The sequence below is a fragment of the Nicotiana sylvestris genome, chromosome 11, assembly GCF_000393655.2.
Source record: "Nicotiana sylvestris chromosome 11, ASM39365v2, whole genome shotgun sequence".
Lineage (NCBI taxonomy): Eukaryota > Viridiplantae > Streptophyta > Magnoliopsida > Solanales > Solanaceae > Nicotiana > Nicotiana sylvestris.
This window is the reverse complement of record NC_091067.1, coordinates 58,644,189-58,670,003: the sequence shown is the minus strand read 5'-3', so window position 1 is coordinate 58,670,003 and position 25,815 is coordinate 58,644,189. Positions and strand designations below refer to the sequence as shown.

The following is a 25,815-nucleotide window of genomic DNA, read 5'->3' as shown; positions in this document are numbered from 1 at the left end:
AGCATAAGAACCTGTAGACCCACCAGTTCTAGAGGCCGAGGTACAACTCGTACAGCAGCTAGAGCAGCACCTGTAGACCCACCAGTTTCTCCAACTCAGGAGCAAGTTCCAGATGTGGTTGAGCCGGTGGAACCAGCTCAGGCACCAGTTGTGCCCAATATGATTCTAGGCCTTCAGAAAGCTTTAGTCTAAATATTGACTGTATGAACTAGCCTTGCCCAGGCGGTTTCAATTCAGATCGCACCAGCCACTTCTCAAGCGGGGGGAGGTGCTCAAACTCCCGCTGCCCGTACTCCAAAGCAGGTGGTGCAGGGACTTCAGACATCGGGGGTACTACCAGCCCAGCAGATTGTAGTTGCTTAGGCCTAGGTGGGTCCTCCTATGAGCGACGAGGAACAAAAAAGACTAGAGAGGTTTGGGAGGCTCAAGCCTCCATCATTTAGTGGGGCTAAGTGAGAGGATGTTCAAGACTTATTGGATAGGTGCCAGCGAATTCTTCACACGGTGGGTATTCTAGAGACTAGTGGGGTCTTATTTACTACTTTCAACTATTAGGGGCAGTCTTCAGATGGTGGGAGGCTTATGAGCGGAGCAGGCCAGTCGACACTACACCACTTACATGGCACAAGTTCTCCGTTCTCAGACCCGTAGGGAGGAGTTGTGTAGGCACTTTGAGTAGTTATGCTATAAGGGTATGTCTGTGACCCAACATGAGATGAGATTTTCAAAGTTGGCTTGTCACACAATCTAGTTGTTTCCCATAGAGAGAGAGAGTATTAGGAGGTTAATTAATGGCCTCAACTATGGACTGCACTTTGTTATGACTTAGGAGATTGCATCATGTGCTAGGTTCAATGAGGTGGTTGATATTGTTGTGGCTTGAGCAGGTTCGTAGTTAGGAGCGTGAGGAGAGGGAGGCCATGAGGCCTCGTGGTTCAAGTGGTTTTAGTCGTGTTTCTTCTGGAGGGCAGTCTCATCACAGTAAGGGCCGTCCTTATAGGCTCGCTTAGATGGCTCGTCTGGCTCATCGTGGTGCATCAGTTGGCCATGGTTCCTATAGTGCTCGTTTGGTTCAATCATCCTTTAGTGCGTTACTAGCAAAAAGTTCTTACCATGCTTCACCTTCCTAGGCTTCTACCAGCAGTTCCTCGAGTTATCAGGGTTAGTAACCTGTCATGAAGGGTTGCTACGAGTGTGGGGATTTGAGCATCTCAAGAAAGATTGCCCTAGGTTATTTAATAGGGCTCCATAGTAGAGGTATAAGGCTATGACTTTCGCACTAGTTACTTCACCACCCACCCACATAGCTCGAGATAGGGCTCAAGCAGCTAGAGGTTGCCCTAGAGCGGAAGGCCGATCAGGCTCCATGCTATGCTTTCCCTACTAGGCCAAAGGTTGTTGCTTCAGACATAGTGATTACAAGTACTGTCTCAATACGCCAGAGGGATGCTTCTATATTGTTTGACCCTGGTTCCACTTATTTTTATGTATCCATCATATTTTGCTCGCTTTTTGTATATGCCCCCGTGAATCCTTAGCTTCACCTATTCGTGTATCTATGTTGGTGGGCAATTCTATTATTGTGGACCGTGTGTATTAGTCGTGTGTGGTGGCTATTAGGGGTTTGGAGACTAGAGTTGATCTCTTGTTGCTTAGTATGGTTGATTTTGCTATGATTCTGGGTATGGATTAGTTGTTACCATATCATGCTATTCTGGATTGTCACGCTAATACCGTGATGTTGGAGATGCCGATGTTACCTAGGATCGAGTGGAGAGTTTCTCTAGACTATGTTCCTAGCAGGGTAATTTTATACCTGAAAGCCCAACGGATTGTTGTGAAGGGGTGTTTGTCATATTTGGCTTTTGTGAGGGATGTTGGTGCTGATACTCCTACCATTGATTCTGTTCTAGTAGTGCGAGACTTCCCAGATGTATTTCCTACAAACCTGTCGGGCATGCCACCCGACAAGGATATTGATTTTGGTATTGACTTGGTGTTGGGCAATCAACCTATTTCTATTCATCCGTATCGTATGACACCAACAGAGTTGAAGGAATTAAAAGAGCAGCTTCAGAAATTCCATGATAAAGGTTCATTAGATCTAGTGTGTCACCTTGGGGTGCGCCGATTCTGTTTGTGAAGAAGAAGGATGGTACTATACAAATGTGCATCGACTATAGGCAGCTGAACAAAGTTACAATTAAGAACCATTATCCTTTACCGCACATTGATGACTTATTTGACTAGCTTCAAGGAGCTAGGGTGTTCTCTAAGATCAATTTGAGGTCTAGGTACCACCAGTTGAATATTCAGGACTCGTATATTCTAAAGACGGTATTCAAGACCCACTATGGTCACTACAAGTTCCTTGTGATGTCTTTTGGGCTAACCGATGCCCCAACAACATTCATACATTTGATGAATAGAATATTCTAGCCATATCTTGATTCGTTTATCATACTATTTATTGATGATATCCTGGTGACTCACGTATCCAGGAAGAGCATGCACAACATTTGAGGATTGTACTACAGAGGTTGAAAGAGAAGAAGCTTTATTCCAAGTTTTCCAAGTGTGAGTTTTGGACAAGTTCGGTGGTGTTATTGGGGCATGTGGTGTCCAATGAGGGGATTAAGGTAGATCCGAAGAAGATAGAGGCAGTTCAGAGTTTGCCCATACCGTCTTCAGCTACTGAGATTCGGAGTTTTCTCAGCGTGGCCGGATATTATCGTTGTTTCATGGAGGGTTTCTCGTCCATTGTAGCGCCCTTGACGAGGTTGACCCAGAAGTGTGCTCCGATCAGGTGGTCGGATGAGTGTGAGGAGAGCTTTCAGAAGCTTAATACTGCCTTGACCACAACTCCAGTTCTAGTTTTGCCTTCAATATCGGGTTCTTATACAATATATTATGATGCTTCTCAGATTGGTATTGAGTGTGTCTTGATGCAAGAGGGTAGAGTGATTTCTTATGCTTCACGCCAATTGAAGCCTCTTGAGAAAAACTACCATGTTCATGATTTGGACTTGGCAACCGTTGTTCATGCATTGAAGATTTGGAGGCATTATCTCTACGGTGTTTCTTGTGAGGTAATTACGGATCATCAGAGTCTCCAGCACTTGTTCAAGCAAAATGATCTAAATTTGAGGCAGCGGAGATGGTTGGAGCTGCTAAAGGACTCTGATATTACCATTTTGTATCATCCCGAGAAGGCCAATGTGGTGGCCAATGCCTTGAGTAGTAAGGTAGTGAGTATGGGTAGCCTTGCATTTATTCCTGTTGGTGAGAGACCGCTTGCATTAGATGTTTAGGCCTTGGCCAATCATTTCATGAGGTTAGATATTTCGAGCCTAGTCGGGTTCTAGCTTGTGTGGTTTCTCGATCTTCCTTATATGATCGCATTAGAGAGCCTTAGTATGATGACCCCCATTTTCTTCTCCTTAGGGACACAGTTCAACACAGTGATGCCAAGGAGGTTTATATTTGGGATGATGTGGTGTTGCGGATGCAGGGTGGATTTGTGTGCCCATTGTAGATGGGCTACGTTAAGTGATTCTTGAGGAGGTCCACAGTTTGCGGTATTTCATTCATCCAAGTAAAGATGTATTAGGACTTGAGGCAGCACTATTGGTGGAGGAGGATGAAGAAAGATATAATGGGGTTTGTAGCTCGATGCTTAAATTGTCAGCATGTGAAGTACCAGCATCAGAGGATGGGCGGATTGCTTTAGAGGCTTGAGATTTCGGAGAGGAAATGAGAGCGTATCACCATGGACTTCGTAGTTGGGCTTCCACAGACTTCGAGGAAGTTTGATGCTATTTGGATGATTGTTGACCAGTTAACCAAGTCCGCGCATTTCATTCCAGTTGGGACTACTTATTCTTTAGAGTGGCTGGCTAAGATCTATATCCGCGAGATTGTTTGCCTTCATGGTATGCCGGTGTCCATCATTTCAGATTGGGCACATAGTTCACATCACAGTTTTGGAGAGCAGTGCAATGAGAGTTAGGAATACAAGTTGAGTTGAGTATATCATTCTACCCTCTGACGGATGGACAGTCCGAGCGCACTATTCTATTTTTACCGCTTGCAGGGTTTGCTTACGACAATAGCTACCAATCGAGTATTCAGATGGCTCCATGTGAGGCATTGTATGGTAGTCGGTGCCGGTCTTTGGTTCGTTGGTTTGAGCCAGTGAGGCTAGGCTATTAGGTATTGACTTGGTTCAGGATACTTTGGACAAGGTTAAGTTGATTCAGGAATGGCTTCGCACGACACAGTCTAGACAAAAGAGTTACACCGATCAGAAGGTTTGTGATGTTGTTTACATAGCGGGAAAGAAGGTATTGCTCAGAGTTTCGCCCATCAATGGTGTTATGAGGTTCGGGAAGAAGGGCAAGTTGAGCCCTCGGTATATTGGGCTTTTTGAGGTGCTTGAGAGGATTGGGGAGGTGGCTTACAAGCTGACATTGCCACATAGTCTTTCGAGTGTTCATCCAGTGTTTCATGTTTCCATGCTCCGGAAGTATTTCGGCGAACCGTCTCATGTTTTGGACTTCAGCACGGTTCAGTTAGATGGGGATTTGACTTATGATATGGAGCTGGTGGCCATTTTGGATTGGCAGGTTTGAAAGTTCAAGTCGAAGAATATAACTTCAGTGAAGGTGCAGCGGAGAGGGCAGCCAGTCGAGGAGGCTACTTGGGAGACCGAGCAGGAGATTTAGAGTAGATATCCACGCCTATTTGAGACTTCAGGTATGATTCTAGACCCGTTCGAGGACGAATGTTTGTTTGAAAAGGGGAGAATGTAATGTCATGGCCGGTCATTTTGAGTGTTGTAGCCCCATTCCCTCATTTATTTCTCATTCTATGCTCGTTTGCTATTATGTGACTTGACGGGGTGGTCAGTTGGGTTCCGAGGATGTTTCGGAATGAACTGGGACACTTAGTCCCAAGATAGGAAGCCTAACTTGAAAGAGTTGATCAGATGTTAACTTATGTGTAAATGCTTCCAAAATAGAGTTTTGATGATTTCGATAGCTCCGTAGGGTATTTTGGACTTAAAAGTGCGTTCGGATATTGATTTGGAGGCTCGTAGGTGATTTTGGCTTGAATTGGCGAAAAATGGAAATGTTGAAGTTTGGAGAATTGAGGAACTTTACAGAGAGTTGACTTTGTGGTTTCTGGGTTCAAATTTTGGTTCCAGAAGTTGGAATAGGTCTATTGTGTCATTTATGACTTGTGTGCAAAATTTGAGGTCAATCGGAGTTGGTTTGATAGATTTTGGCATCGATTGTGGAAGTTAGAAATTCATTAGTTTCAATAGGCTTGAATTGGGGTGTGATTCATGTTTTTATGTTGTTTGACGAGATTTGAGGTTTTGACTAAGTTCATATCATGTATTGGGACTTGCTAGAATGTTTGGATGGGGTCCAGTGGGCGTCGGGTGGAATTCAGATGGTTAACAGATCAAGTTTGGACTTGGAGCATTGCTGAGAATTGCTGAACTTCTGGTACCATCGCACCAGTAGAGGGAGTGGATGCAGGTGCGGTGGAGTTGTCGTAGGTGAGAGATTTATGGTGATGGTCTGGGAGCGCAGGTGCGAGGGGTATTCCATACATGCAAGGTCGCAAATGCAGAGGATAGGTCGCAGATGCGAAAATTGCCAAGAAGGCCTGGGGGCATAGAAGTGAACCTGGTCCACAGGTGTGTGTGCGCAGAAGCGCTTGTGGCCCGCAGAAGCGCTTGTGGCCTGCAGAAGCAGAAGCGCGGGTGTGCTATTTGGATAATTTACATGAATCTATAATTGTTTTTATCATTTAATTAGTGTTTTGGGTGGGAAAATTTGTCGAAACTTCATAGGCTTTAATATGAGGATTTGAAGGGCGAGTTGTAATCGGAATTGGTGCAATTTTTGTATGGTTGGACTCGTGATTGAATGAGTGATTGGATTTTGTTAATTTTGTCAGATTCCGAGACGTGGGTTCGGGATTGACCTTTTGAGTTGACTTTTTAAGTTTGGTTAAAGATCTTAGTTTATCATTTGGAGTCAATTCCTATAGCTTTTGTTGATAGTATTATGTTATTTTTGGCTAGATTCGATCCTTCCGGAGCTCGATATGCATGGGAAGGGCTTGCTAGTGAAATGATTTTATTTGCTTGAGGTAAGTATCTTATTTGAACTTGATTGAGACATTAGTTGCTTGAATTATTGTGATAGCTACGTGCTATTGGGTGCGCACATGTGTGGGGATGAACTCATATGCATGCACTGGGACTATTTATTCATGTTTGGGTTGTGCTTGGGCTCTCATATGCCTAGAATTTGACTGTTAAACCTTAATCTATGATGCTTCACACATTTGTGACATTGTTATGAAGTATGAACTAGTTGGGCGACGTTTGAGGCTACATAGGGGTTTAATCTCCGAATGAACTGATAAATATTATTCTTTTATGAAATTTGTTAGTTTGAGCTATGACAGTATACTTGCACATGCCTATACTTTAGCATGTCGTTTATGCTAGTCCAGGAGCATGATATTTGTTATTTACTCATTTCATACATGTATGCTTATGTATTTGCTCCTGTATGATGTGATTGGACTGGGTGCATGTGACCACGCTAGGTGGATTGTGTTGTTATTCCTGTGACCATGCCGAGTCGATTGTGTTGTTATTCCTGTAACCACGCCGGGTAGATTGTGTTTTTATGTCTCTGAGCACGCTGGGCAGATTGTACTGTTATGCCTGTGACCAAGCTGGGTAGGTTGTGATATTGAGCCTGTGATCACGCCGGGCTGGTTGCATATTTAATTGGTCGTGCTAACGTGTAGATATGGATCCATTCCCCTAGGGTCACTCTCTCATGTTTCTCTCTCTACGGTGTACAAGCGATTATTGGGAATACTAATCAGTGGTTTGGTATGGATATGGAAAGTTAAAGGATTTTGGCTAGTGTTTTATTGGATTTCGCATTTCATCTTTACTTGCAATTTCCTTGATCATTTATCTGATTTAGCTGCATATCAACCCTATATGCCATGATATCACCTGAGCAAAGTATTTGAGAAACTGTACACATACACACACGAATGCTTTCTCACTAAACTTGATAAGTTGATTTCAATATTGTTTTGTACCGGAATTAAAGATGAAACTACACAGGTGATGGCTAGTATCATTAATAATTTGTGCTCCTCTTACCTTGCCGTGTTTATTTACGATACTTATTGAGTATATTGAGTCGGTTGTACTCATACTACACTCTGCACTTCGTGTGCAGATCCAAGTGCTTCCGTGCACGACAGTTGTTGGCTTTGGAGTTTTATCTATTCGGATACTATTGAGGTAGCTGCTTTGGCATACATCCGCAGACCTTGACTCTCCTTTTTAGTTTATTAGTACTGTTCTATCTTTCTAGATATTGTCTTAGCAGTTAGACTATGTTGTCATTAGATGCTCATGTATTCAGTAACACCGGTTTTTGGGGAATTTTGTATTGAGTTGCAGTATTTTTCTTATTAGTTATTATGAGATTTTACTATTTAAGCTTATTTCAATATGTTTTAAGTTAAAGATACATGGTTATTTGTGTGTTGTCGGCTTGCCTAATATTGCGATAGGCGCCTTCACGACGTGTGTGATATTGGGTCGTGACACAGATGAAGTTCAAATTTGGGGTGAAAACCTAGAGTTGGTTCCTCTACATTCAAAGAGGCGTGGCTATGAAGTTGTATGACGCTGGCATGGACTAGTTGTACCACAAGCATTGTCGATTACTTTACAAACTTCTAAGTATAAAGATGAACTCAAATTAATCCGACATCTGATGAAAGAGATCCTAGAAATGAAAAAAGCACTAGCCTGCCTATATGCATCGGAGGATTTAACTACTTTCATGTGGTGAAAAAGTTTACTATGGCTTACTAGAAAATAAAAAGTTTCATCGCGATGTTTTTTATCCGGTATTTCTAATGGTTAAAGAGTGGAAACGTCTAGCAAAATATTTTGCATAACCATTAGATTGCAAAGTACAATAATATTGTCGAAATCAAGCAAGTGGTCTTATTGCCTCTAGTAATGTGACAACTAAGGTCTAAATTATGATAAACTTGGTCTGGATGGATGTGTAGACGATGATGATGATAGAGACGGTGAAATAGATAAAGATGCAGTAGTGCTTGATCGTGAGAAATATAATAAATAAGTGTCGATGAGAAATATAATAAATATAACAATCCATTAAATGAATCTCACATATTTGTTGTTACTATTCCACATCTTCTACCATCATCCTTATGCAATGTCCATTTCTTCTCTTCTATCATTGACAACCAATCATATGCTTTCTCATCTATCTCTTTAATCAATTATATCTGTTACAAGAATTTCTTTTTCTGATGATCTATTGTAGTTTGCAACGTAAGACTGTTCACAATACCGGTGGTAGTCATGGGTCAACTTGAATTCATCTAAAGTATGCACAGTATTTAAAATACCATAATATCGGTAATATATTAGACAAATATCGGTATGCTTCTTCATACCATGCTGCTTCATTCGAAAACCATGTCCATGTATCCGTACTCTCTTTGGCGTAAATAACAAAAGCTAAAGGGAATATTTGACTATTTGCATCCATTCAACTGCAATCAACAACTTTTTGCCATACTTCCCATAGACATGTGTGCCATCTATAGAGATGAGTGGCCGACAATGTACGAAACTATCAATGGATGGTTTAAAAACCCAAAATACATATCTAAAGATGATTTTTGAATTCTAGGATGACGGTCGTGCAACCATAATAACTATACCACATATTACATATACCTTGTTAAAGCTGCAAATAACACGTCCTAATTACTAAATACTATCTCGAACACGCGTTTATGACAGAGCAATACCTTTCTTTTGGAAATGGTATTGCTATAAATCTTCACTACTTATGTTATACACTGGCTCACTTTGTACCAAATAAACTCTTCAATATGTGGAATCAACACATGGGCAATCATATCAGTGTCAGAGTTAAAATAATTTCTATTGAATGTGTCCATATTACAAGTAAGTCCGTCGATGTATTTGTCAATCACCTACATATTGCTTTCACATTGCCTTGCACAAAGCATCTACTTACAAACTTAGTCCCATCGATGACAAACTACCTTACTAATTACTTTTGTTGACTCATCAACCACAAATTCTCAAGAACTTTTGATGCTAATAATTTTTAAAACCTTTGCAGGATATGCTTATTGTTGAAAAGCGTACCTTTTCAAATATCAAGTAGGATTTCTTCAGCCCACATTGTTATTTGAATCTCATCCATATCTCTTGTGAAAGCATCAACATCTAGGTGACCTTGAAGGTGATCAAGGAAGAGAATCTCCTTAAAACGATATTACACACGCGTGTGTACACCGATTGTCGCATGGTCTGAGTAGGCTGTGCAGTCATAACCATTTCAGTGGTGGCATCATGATCCATTGTCAACACCAGTTTCTCTTCACGATCATCATCTTCGTCATCCGTAAGGGATAATTGTTTGCGTGATTCATCGGGATTATTGTAGTCACAATCATCTACTTCAGTCTATGCATATGTGATATTCTTATTAAGATGTTCTTCCAATTATATTAAAATATTACTATCTTGTTGATTATTTTTCCTACACAAGAAAATCAAATAATAAATATTCTGTAACTGCAAAATATAACTTATTTAGATCATGTTTTAAACCTGCCATTTATAACTAGTATGCAGCACTGCGTTGTGCGCTTGTTACTGGCAAGTTCTAACACCTACAGAGGGTTGACTGAAAATTTGTATAATTATGTATCATACATGTATTTAATTCCTATAAAGGGTTGTTAACAGCTAGTTCTAGCATCTACAATTATAATTTGTATCCAAAACTCGAGAATGTTCTAATATTGTACATTTGTCCATAACTTGTAAAGGATTCTTTTGAAAAATCAATGACGTGTTGATACCCACTATAAAAAAACAAATACATAATAATAAAAGTGTAAAAACACTACTGACAATGAATAAGCTTTTACTAATGTAAATTTGAACTCTTCCAATTTATCGTCCCATCGTAATTTGATTGTTTATGCATTAGTGAGAAGTTGTGTTCTGGCTGCTCACTCGATGATGGTAGGTTCAGATCAAGCCAAACTCTTTGATATTTTAGTTGTTATGATAAATTAGCTGCAAAAACACATAGAGAGGGTTGAGTGTTAGCTAGAGTAAGTGGAACTTCATCTCAATTCACACTTTTCGAGGTTACATACATTTCAAGCATTCTTATTGCAAGTAACTCTCTATGTTTTTTCGGGCCCTTACAAAATCTGACAAAGTTTCACTGTTAAGAATATTAAACTCGGCATAGCAAGCAACACCTTTTGGCGCAACTAAATATATGAAAATTTCCAATTACATTAAGTCTCACAGAATGCTTATAACACCCATTTTATTTATAGAACAGAGCGATCAGTATATGACACTCTATTGAAGATGCAATTTAACACTAGTTGCAGGAGAAAAATTACAGTGCATTGAGTTATTCTCTAACACAATCTCACCACTCCAATATAACTCAACTGTAATGACCCGAACGATTGTCTTATAATTTTTTAGCACCTTTTTTCCTTTTGAAGATTTACGTGTGTGTATTTGTAGTTTTATGACTTACAGAGATGGTTGGTTTTGTTTTGAGGAGGTTTTGGAGTGATTTGGAGCCCTTAGTTCTTGGTTTAGAATCTTAAGTGGGAAATATTGATCGAGGTTTGAGTTTTATAAAAACGACCCCGTAATAATGTTTTGATGGCTCCGATAGGTTCGTATTATGATTTTTTACTTTGGCGTATGATTGAATTCGGAGGTCCCTAGGTTGATTTGACTTATTTTGACAAAACTTGGCAATTTGAAGGCTTAGAAATGTCACGACCCTAAATCCGGATCCGGTCGTAATGGCGCCTCTCGTGAAGACAAGGCCAGCTGACACTTCCCATTTCAATACTTAACAGTTAAACAATAAGAAACAGTCTAAATCATGATAAAATAATCCAAAGTTTAAGCAGATAATAACATAATTTGCGGAATACAACCCAACACAGCCCGATATCGGGGTGTCACTAGTCACGAGCATCTAAACAATCCGGAATACTCAGAGGAAACTACAAGGTTTAATACAGAAACTAAGAACATGAAGAAATAAGATAGGGAAGAGCTCCGGGCTGCGAACGCCGACAACTACCTAGAGACTCCTCGGATCCGCCTAAGCTGGAAATGATCAGCACTCGGGAGCGGGACCAGATGCGCCTGAATCTGCACACAGGGTGCAGGGAGTAAAGTGAGTCTCCAACTCAGTGAGTAATAATCATAAATATGGACTGAAAGCAGGAAATCACGTAAAGCACATTTGCAGACTATAATGAAGTAGTAAAACGAGTGAAAGATAAGTGAAAGTCATTTAACTCGAATTAAACTTCACGAAAGCCTTTTTCAACAATTTAAGCAGGTAAATGATAGGCAATTATGGAAAATAAATACATAAAGGTTCGCCCCTCGGGCACAGTATCAACAAATCCGCCCCTCAGGAAATATCTCAGAACAATACCAGCCCCTCGGGCTATATCTCACATCACAATGGGTACCCGCATTCACTAGGGGTGTGCAGACTACTAGAGGGGCCTCTTACAGCCCAAGCGCAATTTCAAGCCATCTCATGACATCATCACTAGGCCCTCGACCTCATATCAACAAGCCACCTCGTGGCATACATATCTCAGGCCCTCGGCCTCACAATCAATATCAAATATTTCCTCACAACATAGGCCCTCGGCCTTACTCAGTCAAAATCCTCACAAGCTACTCGGGCAATAGTAAAACATGATTCTCAGCCCAAAATATCATTTAAAGGATCATTTAAGTGTTAAAACAGAGTAAACATGGCTAAGTACGAAAATAGTGAAATATAACATGACTGAGTTCAAGTATAAAGTCAAAATAGTGAGGAAATATCAATAAAAGTCCCATAAGGGTTCAAATAGTTGGCACAAAGCCCAAATATGACATTCAACCCAAATAATGATGATAGCAAATAAATTTCAGTCAAATACGCAACGAAATAGTCTTTCGGAACGGGCTAAGTCACAATCCCCAACAGTGCATGACCCCACGCTCGTCATCCAACATGTGCGTCACATCAATATAGCACAACGATGTGCAATTTGAGGTTTCATACCCTCAGAACATTATTTACAATCATTACTCACCTCAATTCGGTCAAATCTCTAGCCCGCGACGCCTTTGCCCCTCGAATCGGTCTCCACTCGCGTCGAATCTATCTAAAATCAGAATCACAACGTCAAAATATGCTAAGGGAACGAAGCCCAAGCGAAAATAATCAATTTAGAACAAAAATCCCAAAATTACCAAAACCCGACCCCCGGGCCCACATCTCGGAATTCGATAATTTTTACATCAATGGAATCCTTATCTCCCCACGAGTTCATACATATCGAAAGTACCAAAATTCGACCACAATAGGTCCCTCAAATGGTCAAGCAAAGGTCTAAGTTTCCAAGCCGTAGTTTCCTCAATATTAACCTTAGATTCCATTAATTATAGCTCTAATCCGTGAAATAATAGCATATGAACGAGTTTTAGGTCCAAATTCCTTATTTCAATGAAGTTCCCTTGAAATCCCTCTTCAAAATCGACCAAAAAGCTCCCAAGCTGAATTAGAAATGGTGAAATAGCTCAAAATCGCGAAGGACACAATTTATACCTTCTGCCCAGGCATTTTCGCATCTGCAGTCATATACCGCTTCTGCGGTACCGCATTTGCGGTCCTTGAACTACTTCTGCGGAAATTACTTAAACGGCCAACTCTGCATCTACGGTCAACACTCTGCACCTGTGCCTTCGCAGGTGCGGTCCCACAACCACATCTGCAGTTCTTGCCATCTTCCCAGCTTCTACTTTTGCGATCACTTTTCCGCACATGCGGCGTCACACCCGCGGTCACCAATCCGCAGGTGCGAAATACCTGAAGCAACAAAAATCTGCAATTTCACCAAGTCTCAACCTCCGTCAACCATCTGAAATCACCCCGAGGCCCCCGGGATCTAAACCAAAAGCACAAACATATCCCATAACCTTATTCAAACTTGTACTAATCTTCAAAACTCCTCAAACAACACCGAGTCAACCAAAACACATCGGATTCAAGCCTAAGTTTCCAAAATCTTTCGAATTCCGCTTTTGATCAAAAACTCAACCAAAATACATCCGAATGACCTAAAATTTTGCACACACATCCCAAATGACACAACGGAACTACTGCAACTCTCAGAATTCCATTCCGAGCCCTATATCAAAATTTCGCCCAACAACCAGAAATCGCCAAAATATCAACTTCGCCAATTCAAGCCTAAATCTAGTCCGAACCTCCAAAACTCATTCCGATCACGCTCCTAAGTACCAAATCATCTCCCGAAGCTAAGAGAACCATCGAAACTCACATCCGACCCCTCTATTACATAAGTCAACATCCGATTGACTTTTCTAACTTAAGCTTCTTCAAAAGAGACTAAGTGTCTCAAACCTTCTCAAAACCTTTCCGAACCCGAGTCAACCAACCCGATCACTCATAGAACCGATAGACAAAGCAGTAAGAAGCAGAAATAGGGGAAATAGAGCGGTAACTCATGAGACAACTGGCCGGGTCGTCACATCCTCCCCAACTTAAACAAATGTTCGTCCTCGAATGAGTCAAGAAACATACCTGAAGCCTCAAACAGAGGAGGATATCTGTTCCGCATCTCCCGTTTGGGCTCCCAGGTAGCCTTCTCCATGGGCCGACTTCTCTACTGCACTTTCACTGAAGCTATATCCTTTAACCTCAACCTTCGAACCTGACGCTCCAAAATAGTTGTTGGCTCCACATCATAAGTCAAATCACCATCCAACTGAACCGTGCTAAAATCCAGAACATGAGACGGATCCCCATTATACTTCCGGAGCATAGAAACATGAAATACCAGATGCACACTCGACAAGCTGGGTGGCAAAGCAAGCTCATAAGCCACCTCCCCAATCCTCCGAAGCACCTCAAAAGGCCCAATGAACCGAGGACTCAATTTACCTTTCTTCTCGAATCTCATGACACCCTTCATGGGCGAAACCTTCAACAGAACCTTCTCACCAACTATGTAGGACACAACCCGAACCTTCCTGTCAGCATAACTCTTTTGCCTCGACTGTGCTGTACGAAGCCTCTCCTGAATCACCTTCACCTTGTCTAAGGCATCCTGCACTAAGTCTGTCCCCAATAGCCTAGCCTCACCTGACTCAAACCAACCAATTGGAGATCTACACCGCCTACCATACAAAGCCTCATATGGAGCCATCTGAATACTCGACTGGTAGCTATTATTATAAGCAAACTCTGCAAGCGGTAGAAACTGATACCATGACCCTCCGAAATCAATGACACAAGCACGCAACATGTCCTCCAATATCTGGATAGTGCGCTCGGACTGCCCGTCCGTCTGAGGGTGAAAAGCTGTGCTCAACTCGACCTTAGTACCCAACTCTCGCTGCACATACCTCCAAAACTGCGAAGTGAACTGAGTGCCCCTATCTGAAATGATGGAAACTAGGATACCACGCAAACGAACAATCTCCCGAATATAGATCTCTACCAACCGCTCTGCAGAATAGGTAGTACACACAGGAATGAAGTGCACAGACTTGGTCAGCTAATCCACAATCACCCAAATAGCATCGATCTTCTTCAAAGTCCGTGGAAGTCCAACTACAAAGTCCATAGTGATCAAATCCCACTTCCACTCTGGAATATCCATCTGTTGAAGCAAGCCACCCGGTCTCTGATGCTCGTATTTCACCTGCTGACAATTGAGACACCGAGCTACAAATCCCACAATGTCTTTCTTCATTCTCCTCCACCAATAGTGCTGACTCAAATCCTGATACATCTTCGCGGCACCCGGATGAATAGAATACCGCAAGCTATAGGCCTCTTCTAGAATCAACTCCCGAAGCCCATCCACATTAAGAACACAAATCCGGCCCTGTATCCTCAATACCCCATCATCACCAATGGTCACATATCTGGCATCATCATGCTGAACTCTGTCCTTAAGGACAAGCAAATGCGGATCATCATACTGGTGCTCTCTGATGCGACCATATAAGGAAGACCGAGAATCACACAAGTCAATACCCGACTGGGCTCCAAAATATCTAACCTCACAAAGTGATTGGCCAAGGCCTGAAAATCAACCGCAATAGGTCTCTCCCCAACTAGAATATATGCCAAACTCCCCATACTCACTGCCTTTTGGCTCAAAGCATCGGCCACCACATTGGCCTTTCCCAGATTGTACAATATAGCGATATCATAATCCTTAAGCAACTCCAACCACCTCCGCGGTCTCAAATTGAGATCCTTATGTTTGAACTAGTGCTGGAGACTACAATGATTAGCAAACACCTCACAAGACACACCATACAAGTAATGCCTCCAAATCTTCAATGCATGAACTATGGCAGCCAACTCTAAATCACAAATGGGGTAGTTCTTCTCATGGGGCTTCAATTGAAGATAAGAATAAGCAATAACTCTACCCTCCTACATTAATACACAACCAATACCAACTCTCGAAGAATCACAATACACGGTATATAAACCTGAAGCTGATGGCAAAACTAACACTGGAGCTATGGTCAAAGCTATCTTGAGCTTCTGAAAGCTCTCCTCACACTCGTCCGACCATACAAATGAAGCACCCTTCTGAGTCAACTTGGTCAAGGGCGATGCGATAGATGAGAATCCCTGAACAAACCGGTGATAATAGCCTACCAAACCAAGAAAACTGCGAATCTCTGTGGCTGAAGATGGTCTGGGCTAATTCTGAACCACCTCTATCTTCTTCGGATCAACCTGAATACCCTCGCTGGGCACCACGTGCCCTAAGAAAGCCACTAAACTGAGCCAAAACTCACACTTGGAGAATTTTGCATAAAGCTTCTCCTCCCTCAATATCAGCAACACAACTCTCAAATGCTTTGTGTGCTCCTCCTGACTACGCGATTACACCAGAATATCATCAATGAAGAGTATGACAAACGAGTCAAGATAAGGCCAAAACACACTATTCATCAAATGCATGAATGCTATTGGGGCATTGGTCAGCCCAAAAGACATCACCAAGAACTCATAATGACTATATCAGGTCCTGAAAGCCGTTTTAAGAATATCCGAGTCCCTGATCTTCAACTGGTGATAACCTGAACGGAGATCAATCTTGGAGAACACTCTTGCTCCCTGAAGCTAGTCGAATAAATCATCAATGCGAGGCAAAGAATACTTGTTCTTAACTGTTACTTTGTTCAATTGCCTATAATCAATGCACATCATCATAGTGCCATCCTTCTTCTTTACAAATAGAACCGGCGCACCCTAATGTGACACACTAGGCCGAATGAACCCCTTATCAAGGAGTTCCTGAAGCTGCTCCTTTAACTCCTTCAACTCCGCTGGTGCCATACGATACGACGGAATAGAAATGGGCTGAGTGCCCAGCACCAGGTCAATACCAAAATCAATATCCCTGTCCGGTGGCATGCCCGTCAGGTCTACAAGAAACACATCGGGAAAATCCCTCACAACTGGAACATAATCAATACTGGGAGTCTCAGCACCGACACCCCTCACAAAGTCTAGATATGAAAAACAACCCTTCCCAACCATACGCTGGGCTTTCAAGAATGAGATCACTCTACTGGAAACATAATTAGTCACACCTCGCCACTCAATCCGTGGCACACCCGATATAGCTAATATGATTGTCTTTGCATGACAGTCCAGAATAGCACGATACGGATATAGACAATCCATGCCCAAAATGATATCGAAATCCACCATGCACAATAATAAAAGAGCCATATGGGTCTCCAGACCCCCAATTATCACCACACACGACCGGTATACATGGTCTACAATAATAGTATCGCCCACCGGGGTAGATATATGAACAGGTGAAGCAAGAAACTCATGGAGCGTGCCTAAATAACAAGCAAAGTATGATGACACATAAGAAAAGGTGGAACCGGGATCAAATAAGATAGAGGCATCTCTGTGGCAGACTTAAACAATACCTATAATAACAACATCTAAAGCAATAGCATCAGGTCTGCCTGGAAGTGCACAGAAACGAGCCTGACCGCCACCTGATCGACCTCCCCCTCTGGGGAGACCCCTAGCTGATTGACCTCCACCCCTAGCTGGCTGAGCGGGTGGTGATGAAGCAACTGGTGCTGAAGCCGATGATTGACCCCTCTACTGAGATGAACTCGCAAGACGACGAGGGTACTGCCTCCACATATGACCCATCTCACCACACTCATAACAACTCCCAAGTGCTAAAGAAGGGGACTGAAGGGAACCTCTCACACCGGAGTGACTAGCAGATGCACCTGGCATAGAAGAGCCCTGAACTAATGGAGCACGGGACGAACTCTGAGCTGGAAGGGCACTAAGTGATAACTGGCCCTGATGAGAACTATGCAAACCATGACCCGATGACACCCCATGATAACCTAGGCGAGCTGGCTGAGCATGCCTGAATGGACGGCCTCTACCGTGCTGAAACTGACCTCTAGAAGGAGCACCACTATAGCTACCAGGCCTCTTGGCCTCCGGCTCTTCTCACTCCTGGCGACGAACAGACTCAATCTCACAGGCAATATCCATAACCTCCTCGAACGTAGCACCAGTCACCCTCTCTATGGTCATGAGAATACGAAGCTGATAAGTGAGGCCATCAACAAACCTCCTAATCCTCTCTCTATCTGTCGGAACCAACCAAATAGCATGACGAGCTAACTTGGAGAACCTCATCTCATACTGCGTTACAATCATCTCTCCATGACGCAACCACTCAAACTCCTTACGCAGCTCCTCTCTACGAGACTATGACATATACTTCTCCAGAAAGAGAACGGAGAACTGCTGCCAGGTAAGGGGTGCTGCACCAACAGACCTACGCCTCTCAAAAGCCTCCCACCAAGTGAAGGCAGTTCCAAAAAATTGATAAGTAGTGAAAGAGACCGCACTGGTCTCCAGAATACCCGCTGTACGAAGCATCCTCTGACACTTATCCAAGAAGCCCTTGGCATCCTCGCCCTCTGCACCACTGAAGGTCGGAGGCTGAAGTCTACCAATCCTCTCCAACCTACGCTGCTTGTCCTCTGGCATGGCAGGAACTACATAGTCCTGAGCAGCTGCAACCGGCTGGGCTGGATGTGCCCCCAGCGTCTGAAGTCCCTGCACGACCTACTCAGGTGTGCAAGCGACGAGAGTTTGATTGCCTCCCCCGACTTGAGAAGTAGCTGTGGCTGAAACCGCCTGAGCTAGGCCAGTGCAAACTGATAGAATCTAAGCCAAGTCCTCATGAAGAACCGGAATCACAATGGGCACAGCTGGTGCCTGAGCTAGTGCTACTGGAGCGCCCATAACTAGGACCTGATCCTGAACTGGGGTGGCTGGTGGATCTACATGTGCTGCCCTAGATGTTATGCGGGCCACACCTCTGCCCCTACCGCGACCATGACCACGTCCTAGGCCTTTAGTGGCCACATTGGTGGTACTAGTAGTCATCCATCCTGGCCGGTAGCTCGTGTCATCACCATCTGTGAGAGAATAGAATAATAGAAGTTTAGTACTCGGATCAACAAATTCTCATGACAAGAATTTCAAGAATATGAAGTTTTTCCTAAAGGTTCTGCAGCCTCTCGAGGATAAATACAGATGTCTCCGTACCGATCCGCGAGACTCTACTAAACCTGCTCATGACTCGTGAGACCTACGTTACCTAGGCTCTGGTACCAGCTTGTCATGACCCTAAACCCGGACCCGGTCGTGATGGCGCCTCTCATGAAGACAAGGCCAGACGACACTTCCCATTTCAATATTTAACAGTTAAACAATAAGAAATAGTCTAAAGCATGATAAAATAATCCAAAGTTTAAGAAGATAATAACATAATTTACAGAATACAACCCAACACAGCCCGATACCGGGGTGTCAAGTCACGAGCATCTAAACAATCCGGAATACTCAGAGGAAACTACAAGGTTTAATACAGAAACTAAGAACATAAAGAAATAAGATATGGAAGAGCTCCGGGCTGCAAACACCGACAACTACCTAGAGACTCCTTGGATCCGCCTGAGATGGAAATGATCAGCACTTGGGAGCGGGACTAGATACGCCTAAATCTGCACACAGGGTGCAGGGAGTAAAGTGAGTACTCCAACTCAGTGAGTAATAATCATAAATATGGACTAAAAGTAGGAAATCACGTAAAGCACATTTGCAGACTATAATGAAGTAGTAAAACCAGTGAAAGATATGTGAAAGTCATTTAACTCGAATTAAACTTCACGAAAGCCTTTTTCAACAATTTAAGTAGGTAAATGACAGGCAATCAAGGAAAATAAACACTTAAAGGTTCGCCCCTCGGGCACAGTATCATCAAATCCACCCCTCGGGCAATATCTCAGAACAATACCATCCCCTCGGGCTATATCTCACATCACAATGTGTACCCGCGCTCACTGGGGGTGTGCAGACTCCTAGAGGGGCCCCTTACGGCCCAAGCACAATATCAATCCATCTCGTGGCATCATCACTAGGCCCTCAGCCTCATATCAACAATCCACCTTGTGGCATACATATCTTAGGCTCTCAGCCTCATAATAAATATTTAATGTTTCCTCTCAACATAGGCCCTCGGCCTTACTCAGCCAAAATCCTCACAAGCCACTCAGACAATAGTAAAACATGATTCTCAGCCCAAAATAACATTTAAAGGATCATTTAAGTGTTAAAACAGAGTAAACATGTCTGAGTACGAAAATAGTGAAATATAACATGACTAAGTTCAAGTATAAAGTCAAAACAGTGAAGAAATATCAATAAAAGTCGCTTAAGGGTTCAAATAGTTGGCACGAAGCGCAAATATGGCATTCAACCCCAATAATGATAATAGCAAATAGATTTCAGTCAAATACGCGGCAAAATAGTCATTCGGGACGGACTAAGTCACAATTCCCAATAGTGCACGACCCCACGCTCGTCATCCAGCATGTGCATCACATCAATATAGCACAACGATGTGCAATCCGAGGTTTCATACCCTCAGAACATCATTTACAATCATTACTCACCTCAATCCGGTTAAATCTCTAGCCCGCGACACCTTTGCCCCTCGAGTCGGCCTCCACTCGCATCGAATCTATCCAAAATCAGAATCACGGTGTCAAAATATGCTAAGGGAATGAAGCCCAAGCAAAAATAATCAAGTTACAACAAAAATCCTGAAATTACCAAAACCCGACCCCCGGGCCCACATCTCAGAATTCGATAATTTTTACATCAATGGATTCCTTATCTCCCCACGAGTTCATACATATCAAAAGTACCAAAATCCGACCACAATAGGTCCCTCAAATCCTCAAGCAAAGGTCTAAGTTTCTAAGCCGTAGTTTCCCCAATTTTAACCTTAGATTCCATTAATTATGGCTCTAATCTGTGAAATAATAGCATAGGAACAAGTTTTAGGTCCAAATTCCTTACCTCAATGAAGGTCCCTTGAAATCCCTCTTCAAAATCGTCCAAAAAGCTCCCAAGCTGAATTAGAAATGGTGAAAATAGCTCAAAATCGCGAAGGACACAATTTATACCTCCTACCCAGGCATTTTCGCATCTACGACCATATACCCGCTTCTACTGTACCGCATTTGCGGTCCTTGAACCACTTATGCGGAAATTACTTAAATGGCTAACTCCACATCAGCGGTCAACACACCGCACCTGCGCCTTCGTAGGTGCGGTCCCCCAACTGCATCTGCGGTTCCTGCCATCTTCCCAGCTTCCACTTCTGCGACTGCTTTTCCGCACATACGACGTCGCACTTGCGGTCCCCAATCCGCAGGTGCGGAAATACCATAAGCAACAAAAATTTGCAATTTCACCAAGTCTCAAACTCCTCCGTCAACCATCAAAAATCACTCCGAGGCCCCCGGGACCTTAACCAAAAGCACAAACATATCCCATAACCTTATTCAAACTTGTACCAATCTTCAAAATACCTCAAACAACACCAAATCAACCAAAACACATCGGATTCAAGCCTAATTTTCCAAAATCTTCCGAATTTCGCTTTTGATAAAAAACCCAACCAAAACATGTCTGAATGACCTGAAATTTTGCACACACATCCCAAATGACACAATGGAACTATTGCAACTCTCGAAATTCCATTCCGAGCCCTATATCAAAATCTCGCCTACCAACCGGAAATCGCCAAAATATCAACTTCGCCAATTCAATCCTAAATCTACTATGAACCTCCAAAACTCATTCCGATCACGCTCCTAAGTCCCAAATCACCTCGCGAAGCTAATCGAACCATCAAAACTCACATCCAATCCCTCTAACACATAAGTCAACATCCGGTCGGCTTTTCCAACTTAAGCTTAAAAGAGACTAAGTGTCCCAAACCTTCTCAAAACCTTTCCGAACCCGAGCCAACCAACCCGATCACTCATAGAACCGATAGAAAAAGAAGTAAGAAGCAAAAATGGAGGAAACAGAGTGGTAACTCATGATATGACTGGCCGGGTCGTCACAAGAAATTCTATATGTTTAACCGTAGGTTGATGTTGTGGCTATCGGGTTTGGATTTTGGTTTTGGGACTTCAAATAGGTTTGTTTTTCTATTGAAACTTGTCTGCACAATTTGGTATCATTCCGAGTTGATTTGATAGGAATCAGATGCTTGGTTGTGATTCTAGTGATTCTTGAGTTCATTGTGATATTTCATGTGTTTTGATGTCCGATTCGTGGTTCTGGATGTTATTTTTGTATTTTGACCATGTGAGCAAGTTTTTATGATATTTTCAGTCTTGTTTGGATGTTTGGTGTGGAGACCCGAGGGCACGGATGAGTTTCGGACATGCTTTAGAATAGTTTGATCTTGTTTCAGGGTGCCGATGTGCCGGTGTGTTGGTGCTTCAGTTATTGCAATTGCGAGCACCAACATCGCAATTTCCAAGTTGGTAGGGGATCTCAGGTATTGCAATTGCAAAACCTTGATTGTAATTTTGAAGGGCGGCCTTTGGCTTGGTAGCTCGTATTTGTGACCATCTGGCCACATTTGTGAAAGGGACTGACTTCGCAAATGCAAAGTCAGTGTCGTTTTGCAAATTTCCCTGGGCTTGTCAGGTGCCGCATTTGCGAGGTATTATCCGCATTTGTGAGGGTTTGCAATTACGAACCCAAGGTCGCATTTGCAACTTCTGCACATGAACAAAAGGGTTGGAAAACGGGAATTAGCTTCATTTAATGATATTTTAGAACCCTAGACTCAGTAGGAAGACACTTTGAGGAGGGATTTTCACATACAACTATTGAGTAAGTGATTTTAATCAATTTTCAATTATATTACATGATTATTTATGAGATATAACCTTTAATCCACGGAATTTGAAGAGAAATTTACTGGAATTTTGTCTATGTTTTGAAAAATAAAAAAACTGAGATTTAAGAGTCGAATTGGACTCGGATTTGAAAAGAAAATACATATATGGACTCGTAGGGTTATGGGTAGTCGAGATCTATCCTTGTACTTGGGTTTTGAGCTGGCGAGCCTGGGTTGACTTTTGTTGACTTTGGAGAATTGTATAAAGATCTTAGCTTTATTAATCAAAGTTGGTTCCTCTTGCATTGTTTGATGATATTAAGTCGTTTTTTGTTAGATTTGAGCCGTGCAGAGTCAATTTTTAAAAGAAAAGCTATTTTGAGCATTGATTTGGCCTAATTGAGGTAAGTATCTTGACTAACTTTTTGTAGAGGAACTACCCCGTATGATTGAGCTTAATTGCACTATTTGAATTATGTTGAAGACGTGTACATGAGGTAACGAGTGTGTACGCAGGTTTATATGTGCAAATTGATAGGTTTAGACTCTTAAGTTACTTATAAGCATTTAGGTGTAGTTGTTATTATGTGTTATCTCTTTCATTGTTGAGTTTACTCTTAAGCTTTGATTGTAGTTGTCATTACATGCTATCTCTTTCATTGTTGAGTTTACACTTATGCATTTACTTGTAGTTGTTATCACATGTTACCTCTTTCATTGTTGAGTTATTCTTGTGCATTTAGCCATAGTTGTTGTTATATTCTATCTCTTTTATTGTTGAGTTTATTTTATGCATTTAATTGAAGTTGTTATTACATGGAAGTATCTTTCATTGTTGAGTTTAATCTTCCATTTCATTGTGTTATTGTTGATACTCTTGTATACATTGTTGTTGAATCGTGGGCTATGCATTGTTATGATATTGGTATTGTTGTTTTGACAATATTGTGGTATATGGACACGTGTGATGCGAGTTGATTAATGTGTTGCAATGTGATGCACTTGCGGTAGTATAATGGTGGTGATATTGATGCGCATGCAGCGGGATTGGGGGAAGGGGGGTTTATGCACGTGTTGCTAGTAAGGAAAATTACTTTATTTGAAGCACACTTGGTGAGATAAGGGGGCTAAAGCGCATGAAGCTATTTCGGAAAAAATATTTTTAAAATAAATGTAAGGATCACATGGAGATACAAGGAAGATTGTGATTGTGACTTATGAAATGTGAATATGAGGTATGGTACCTCGTGGTGATTCTTGTTGTACATTCTATGTTGGAACGACTTGTAGAATTGAACGGTTATTGATTTTCCTTATTTCATTTCACTTGTATTTTGACTATTTGTTATGTTTATTATATGTTCACTCTTTATTGTCATTTATTTCTTTTACTTCCGGTCTTAGCCTTATATTAACATTACGCTTTGTTGTCATTTATTGCTTTTACTTCCCGTTGTTAGATTATATTAATATTCTGCACAAGTTCCTATGTCTAGTAGGTGTCTTGACTTGACCTCATCCCTACTCTACCAAGATTAGTCTTGATACTCATAAGGTACCGTTGTGGTATACTCATACTATGCTTTTTTATATTTTTGTGTTGATCCAAGTACCTTTGCCCGTGCTGGATGCTAGTGATTTGATTCATACATCTTAGAGACTGCATACGACTAAAATTGGAGAGTCTAATTTTGCGATCATACAACATTTCACTTCCCATCTTCAGAAACCTTGAAGCATAGCTCGAGATTCGACCCCGAGGGTTCTCAATGCTTGACCTCGGGGCAGCACCAAATCAGTGACTATCTTAGACAAGCGGGAAATTCCCAAAAGGCACATGGCTAAAGCTGACCAGATCTACAAGAATAGTACAAGTCCGTACCGTGACATTAAATAGCTGTACCAACTTCATATCTTTGTAATAAATACATATGTACTATGTTGGGATTCCCCCTCCTATATAAAGGGTACCCTTGTTATTTCTTGCATACATGATAGTGAATACAAGAACAAGAGCATTCTCTGCTCTCTAACTTAAACATTCTCCATTGTCTCTCCTTTAATTTAATGCTTACATTTATTGTGTTTCATTGATTGTTCTTCATTTATTACTCATTATTGATCATAAAGAGCCATTGTTGAGGCCCTTGGAACTGTTAGACCTTCATCGGTCACCCTCAGTCAAGCACTCTAGCTCGACCTCGAGGCCTAGCTTAGGCCAACTCGAGACCCCGATTCACGATCGTTTGGTTTGAATAACAGCATTGCCTCTTACTCTTACTTTACTTTCTTAGATCATACTTAGCATCTATTGTCTAACAACTAGCATAAAAATAAATCACGTACTTTTAGAACCACTAAATCAAATCTAATTGTAATTACTATTTTCAAGGTAAATAGTTTAGCGCCCACCGTAGGGCTATAAATAATAGTGATTGTTTTCGTGTTGGTTTATTGAAAACACAAGTTATTCTTTACACTTTTTCTTGTCCAAGGATCATTGATTTCAGGTAAAGATGTCTAACTCAGTAAATGCACATGAAAACAACGGTTCTGAGGACCATGGAGAGAATGGTGTAACTATTCCAGACGTCGGTGTACCACTGCGAAACCCTGAGGATGAACCAAAGCCAATCCTCGTGGATGTGGTCTCACGCAATGCCTAACATGTCGATATAAGCTCCCATACTAACGAGAGTATATGCTAAGAAAACCAACAAGAACCTCAGAAAACCCCAACTCGGGAGGTACAAGAGGTTAGCCTTCACGTCATTTTTGAGATGTTGCAGGCACAAAAGTTGGCGATTGCTAAACTGCAAAGCCACCAAAAAACTCCAAGCACAACAACACCGAAAATGGCTTCTCGAACCGAATAGGTACCAGAAAGATCGAGCAACAACGGGTCAGCAGCCGACCCCGCTATTATGAAGATGCTTGAGGACCTTACAAAGAGGATTGAATGGGGTGAAAAGAAGATAGAAGCTAATGATAAAAAGGTGGAGACCTACAATTCGAGGGTTGATCAGATCCTGGGCGCACCCCCGATCCTGAGGGGTGTTGATTTAAAGAAATTCGTACAAAAGCCATTCCCATCGAGTGCGCCTCCGAAGCCCATCTCGAAGAAATTCAAAATGCCCGATCTCCCGAAGTACAATGGAACCTCGGATCCCAATGAGCACGTCACTGCTTACACTTGTGTCGTAAAGAGAAAGGACCTAAAGGACGACGGAATTAAATCCGTCTTGCTGAAGAAATTTGGGGAAATACTTTCAAAAGGGGCCATGATGT

At 42.1% G+C, this 25,815-nt stretch overlaps 1 protein-coding gene across 1 annotated transcript; it reads left to right on the top strand.

Moving 5' to 3' along the window:
• Positions 1-1,747: 1,747 nt before the first annotated feature.
• On the top strand, positions 1,748-25,193 carry LOC138881076 (uncharacterized). Its single transcript, XM_070161276.1, has 4 exons — positions 1,748-2,107; positions 2,502-3,089; positions 4,230-4,625; positions 25,038-25,193. Exons 1-4 carry the CDS (start codon positions 1,748-1,750, stop codon positions 25,191-25,193), a joined length of 1,500 nt encoding a protein of 499 aa, XP_070017377.1.
• The last annotated feature ends 622 nt before the right edge of the window (positions 25,194-25,815 follow it).

Excerpts from the sequence above, each read along its gene's own strand:
- LOC138881076 (XM_070161276.1), top strand. The coding sequence starts at position 1,748 with ATGCCGATGTTACCTAGGATCGAGTGGAGAGTTTCTCTAGACTATGTT. Across the intron at positions 2,108-2,501 it reads ATAAAGGTTCATTAGATCTA|GAAGAGCATGCACAACATTT; the intron begins GTGTGTCACCTT and ends TCACGTATCCAG. Across the intron at positions 3,090-4,229 it reads TCTACGGTGTTTCTTGTGAG|GATACTTTGGACAAGGTTAA; the intron begins GTAATTACGGAT and ends GACTTGGTTCAG.